This window comes from Capsicum annuum, unplaced genomic scaffold (genome assembly GCF_002878395.1).
Source record: "Capsicum annuum cultivar UCD-10X-F1 unplaced genomic scaffold, UCD10Xv1.1 ctg81204, whole genome shotgun sequence".
Lineage (NCBI taxonomy): Eukaryota > Viridiplantae > Streptophyta > Magnoliopsida > Solanales > Solanaceae > Capsicum > Capsicum annuum.
The window spans coordinates 1-5932 of record NW_025891909.1 but is presented as its reverse complement, the minus strand read 5'-3'; the positions used below and the strand labels follow the sequence as shown (position 1 = coordinate 5932).

The following is a 5932-nucleotide window of genomic DNA, read 5'->3' as shown; positions in this document are numbered from 1 at the left end:
TCACCTTTTATACTTTTCAAATTTTAAGGGATCCAATCCCAAAATTAGTTGGTCCAACCAATGTATCATGAGAACAAACAACATTAAAGTTCATGAAGAATTTTCGAATTCTTCAATATATGTTTAATACTTAATATGCACATCTTTAAGATGTCGCAATCGTTCATGTCAACTTATGAATTTTTATGCTAGTAAACTCCAAGTTTACCATGACATGTACTTTTTTCTTTAGTAAATTTCAGATTTACTATTACATGAATAAATTTCAGATTTACTACTTTAGAAGTAGAATTCAAAATAACTTTTCTCATTTATTCTACCTCATTCGGAGGTGAATTGTGATACCATCACAATCAAGTGCACGTTTGCATTAATAAGCTTCTCATTTCCCAGGAATGAAATATAATCATGCCTTAAGCGTATCAAATTATAATAGCTACTACAAAAGCAAATTGAGGCATACATATGATTTATTGCTACCACATTCAATTCACGGAATAGAGCATATCAATGGGATATATTTCATGATTTTTTATCAAATACCCATTATTTTGCCTTAACCATCATAATATTATCAATACATGTATTGAGATCCAATCTTAACGTCTTATCTATATAAAGATGTCTTAGACATAAATTGATGGGACCTGAACCCAACATATTATTATCCCCTTTGATAATATTATTCTTGAGGAATAAATTTAAAACATAAATAATTCCAAACCAATTATTTTTCCTCAAATCCAATAATAATTATATTATTAGTAGCAAAAGATAAACATAAGAAATTACAAACCTTAAAATATTTAAGATTTATAATCTCACCTTGTTTGGCATAATCTCACCTTATTTGGCAGAGTCTCGTGCTGATAACGTGTTATAAAAAATAAAAATAAAAAAATAGAGAAAGTAATTCTTATTTCTTCTCTTAACAATGATTTACAATGAAGGACTATTTATAGAGAAAATTTGCTCCTAACTTTACACTAAAACATAAATACATCAAATTTTAAAACAACTTCATACGCTAACTTGACTCAACTGTAACTCCAACTCGATTTTTTTTTGTTTTCACGGCTAAAAATTTATTGGGAAATGAAGGCTATATTATTATAATATCAAAAAGGAAACACCGTAACGCTTGGCACCTTCATCTCGGCTGTGTCGTGACGGCGGCGACTTTTCATCCAAGTTATCGGAGACACATAGTTCTTATCTTGATCAATCAACTGCTGAACTAGACTCTCATCTATAAAAGAAAAATGCAGGGTAGTATCTATTCGAGGTGCTTTAGGGCTGGGGAGTTGTTGTTCCACAAAGCAGAAATCATGATTTTGAATTACATCCCTTGTCGCCCTTTACATTCACAAGCACTAAAACCCGCAAATGATCATGCCTTTGACATTCATCAATATCGTATTCCTACAAGACATTATTCATCAACTAATAAAAGAAACCCATGGGATTCTTCAAGAACCACTTCTACTGGGTTCACACAAATCAAAGCATTCGTTTCCGATTTCCCTGCTAAAAACCCTAAAGTAAGCTTTTATGTCTGCATTATTATTGTTATTGTTATTGTCATTATTATTTTATTTTTCTTTTATTGTGTCTGTGTTGATCATTGATGAGTATTTTTGGTTAAAAGGATGGAATGCCAAATGGGCATGCCATGTTTTCAACATCTTCAAGTGATGATGGTAGCGCAAAAAAGCCTGTGGTGAAGAAGGAAGAAACCGAGGCTGCTGCAAAAAGTGATCACATATCTGATGCGAGAATCATAAGTACTCTCGCTAAATACTTGTGGATGAAGGATAATTTTGAGTTCCGGTTTCGGGTCATTGCTGCGTTGAGTTTACTGGTTGGTGCAAAGGTAGATGTGAATTGTTCTCTTCTAGTTGCTTTATTTACTCCTATCATGGTCGTGCAGAGCAGCCAGCATAGGAATACTTTAACCTCCAGTGTTGATACGATACAAATTTGGTACGTATCAAAAACAAGCCAAAAATAATCCACAAACAAAGGGAAACCCGAGAGCTCAACAAACACCAAATCTCGGTTCCAACAACATCAAGAAACAAGGTGTAAATGACACCAAAAGCACTTACAACAACAAGAGATAAACAACAATAACAAGAGGAACAACACTACAATAACAACAATCCAACGGTTACAAGATTACAAGAACAACAAGAACCAAACGGTTCACTAGACTACACAACCAGTACAAGATATGCAAAGATAGGAAGTGAGACATATACTATTACAAGGTTAAGAACCCAAAGATATATTAAATCTAAGGACCCCTAAGACTTACAATAGCAACACCACATTCTTACGTGACACAAAAGGGATTCCACCGCTCAAGCACCAACGTTTCCAAGCAATACACAATCACAAGTGAATCCACACTTGTTCATGTCCTAGTTTAGGCCTAGAGACCCTCTCTCTCAAGAGATGTGTTCTTTCAACAATATTCAACAAAAACTAATGAACTAAAACCCTATATTGTTCTATTTATAGTACTTTACAAATAAAAAGATAAAATGACAAAAAGGCCCTTTAATGACCAAGTAGGCAAATAGGCACCCATGGAGTGTTTTTAGGGGCGGTTTGGAGCCCTTTTTAACACTTCAACTCGTACACCTCCGAGGTTACATCCAAAATACTCAAAAACGTTCATCTTCATGATCGTGCTTGTATCAAGTGTTCACCAAGGCTTAGGCAGGTTCCGGGTTTCGGACCTTGGAACCAAGGTTGTTGCTCTAGCTCTTCAATTGCTAGGCCGCCTACTGGAGTTAGTTGTGTTATTAATTTGTCCAAGGGAATGAGCATTCTGTGGATATTGTTGCCAAACTTCTTTATGTGTAAAGAGAGGATGAATATTGATTTTTCTTCTGACTAATTATTGCAAAGCAGTGACTGTTTTTGCATTTCATGACAGGTTGTGAATGTTCAAGTGCCGTTCTTGTTTAAGCTTGCTGTTGATTGGTTGACAACAGCAACTGGCAATGCTAGTGCTCTTGCAGAGTTTACTACTGCCAATTCTACTGCTTTGGCTTTTTTTGCAAGTCCTGCTGCAGTTTTGATTGGGTATGGTATTGCACGATCAGGCGCATCCGCTTTCAACGGTACTTGACACCTATGAAGTAATTGCTTGTGCTTGTCTTGAGATCCATAGTTACTAGTTTTTGTCCTTTCTTTCATTAAAAGGTATCATTTTCATGCATATGTTGAAGATAGATGTTTTCTTTTCCGCATCAGCAAGTGCTTTACGCTTCTGCTCTCTTTTTGTTTTCTAAATCCCTTCATCTTTCTTTTGTGTGCAGAACTGCGAACTGCAATTTTCTCAAAGGTGGCGCTCCGCACTATTCGATCAGTTTCACGGAAGGTACAGAGCAAAGTTTGTCTGCCAGCTTATTTTCTTGTGTGTCTTTTTATATTACTCATAACTGATAGGAAGCACAACATTTCTTGATTTTCTTGGTAATTCTCGTAAACTTGACAGAATTCCTCGTGAATGGAGGGTAAATTTGTCGGGGCATTGACCCAAGATCCAATAATAATTGTAGATGATGCGCTTATTGGAAGATGGAGTCTCATCCTCATCTTTGGACAGATGTGTGAGATACTATGTCGCAATTCGGTTTCTTAGGTCATGATGACACCTACCATAACCTAGCAGTAGGTAAGCTAATTTATAGTCCGGAACTGCTAGTAACAGACTAATAAGAAAGACAAAAGTAAAACTAGTAAAACGAAAAGAAGATAAGAAAAATGTAAATATTTTCTCCAAAACCAGGTAAAGTCAGTACAAGAGCTTCTAAGTCAGTACAAGAGCTTCTACTAAAACAAGAGTACAAAGTAAGCATAATGTATAAGTATTTACAGAACTGTCTCTGGAACACAAAATAAAGATTAGTCCTACAATAAGAGGGATAGCAGTAACTCTAATAACGATCTCAATCAAGTGACTAAAATTGTTATAGAAAATGTGGAAAATCAATAACACAAAGTAAAGATAGTGGAGAAATAAGAGGTGAGAATTAGAAGAAATTGAGAGGAGAACAGAAGAAAGAAAGGCTAATTGGGTCAATTAACTAAGGAAGAAGAGAACTTGATTTCAATCAGAATAGAGAAATCCGATTTGAATCCACAAATGAGTAACTCTTGTGAAAATCAAGATTAAGAAGTTTTAGATCAACAATGGGAATCTACCCATCACTAATCTCACGAACACTATGGCTACACTAAAGGGATTCCACCCTACACTCTGGATAAAAAATGGCTAAGACAACTATTTATACTTATTGCCTTTACACAATTAGCCTATTACACAAATAGCCCATGGCTATTTAGGAAATAACCCGCAAAGGCCCTTCCTGATTTCCCAAATGGTATCTTGATTGCTTATGGCCTTGTGTATTTGTTGCTCCATAGCATCCTCCGGGCTCCAAGATATCATCCATATGTAGAAGCCCCTTCTAATGTACCTTATGCTAACCATGCTCATATCATCCCCCTTCTTGAAAAGGATTCGCCCTCGAATTCGAACCTTTCAAAAACATATGAAGGACATGTAATCAAGAAATCCTGATAGTATGAGGGTGTTAGCACAAGGATTAACACCAATATCATCATACCAAGGAGGCACAAATGTGAAATACAATCAAGAATCCTTTGTGTTCAATAAGAGAAATACATTGTACAACGTACAAAGGATACGACCATGAGAAATATCATGGAACAGCGAAACCACAAAGTTCCTAAGACACAATTGTTTTCGTATTTTGCCATAAAACCATACTAATGGTGGTGTCACCATTGATTCAAACATCCATAAAGGTTTACCAAGATCAAAGGTATGAAAGACCCACATAGTTTGGTCACAAAAGTAAATGGACGAACCCAAGAAACTCCTACCTCTATATAAAACAAATCTAATACAAAAGTGGACATCATCATGTGCAAAGAGGTAGTAGAGAAAAGAAACAAGAATATGAGCCCCATCCAAGGTGTTACCATATACAAGAGTACTAACATGGTCAAGAGAGCTAGCAAGCAAATTACTACAAGTTGGAACATCCAAGGATGAAATAATGACATTTAGGTACACATTACCTTTCCTTTCAAGACGACTTCTCCTCGGAAGTGAGTTTACAAATGGAGTCAAGCCACTAGATGGGTTGAGGAATCGATTAGTAAGTAATTCAATCCAAAACCAGTGGTCCTCCCAACAAATTGTGTTCCCTCTATTCATGATATTAAGCATGCTCCTAGCAGTCCCATTCGATACTTCAAATTGTCTAACCCTATGAAGGTGACAAGAAGTCTTGAACATCTATGGACACTTCCAAGTCACAACGCGCTTGTTATCTTGACCAAGCAACACGTCATAAGTGCCACATTCCATTTCATTACCAGGGTCAAATGGAAAGATATTCTATGAAAATGGGTTAAGAAAACTCCCATTTGCCTCATTTGCACTCTTATCTTCACACAACATACTCCACTCAAAGGTATAAGTATCATCATATACAAATAAATATAAATAATATAGAAAGGTGGCACACAAGTCAACTTGGGCTAATTGTAGCATATACATCACCTTCCTTTCGAACGCCATCCCTTCCACTAAACGTACTATCATCTTTCAAGAAGAGATTTCCGCCATCGAAAAGTGTGTGTCATCACACCATAGTGGATTTTCAAACAATTGGTAGCCTTCAAGAGTGGCTACACTTTCAACATTATAAGACACACCGCTATGTTCATCATTCACATTAGTCATGTCATCATTGAATAAGAGACTATCCTTAAGTTCATACTCCACCTCAAGATCCTCATGACAAGAATAAGAAATTGAATAAACACCTAAGGAACCATCACCTCTAAGTAAAGATCCTACATGACTAATTACATGACCAACTAC

The 5932-nt window shown here is 36.0% G+C and overlaps 1 protein-coding gene across 1 annotated transcript; it reads left to right on the top strand.

Moving 5' to 3' along the window:
- Nucleotides 1–1029: 1029 nt before the first annotated feature.
- LOC124895305 (ABC transporter B family member 25, mitochondrial-like) lies at nt 1030–3391 on the top strand (the record flags this gene model as incomplete). Its single annotated transcript, XM_047405740.1, is given in 4 exon segments — nt 1030–1541; nt 1649–1873; nt 2945–3131; nt 3330–3391. Coding segments are annotated over 4 exon segments (753 nt in total), but the record flags the coding sequence as incomplete, so codon positions are not given.
- Between the last annotated feature and the right edge of the window lie 2541 nt (nt 3392–5932).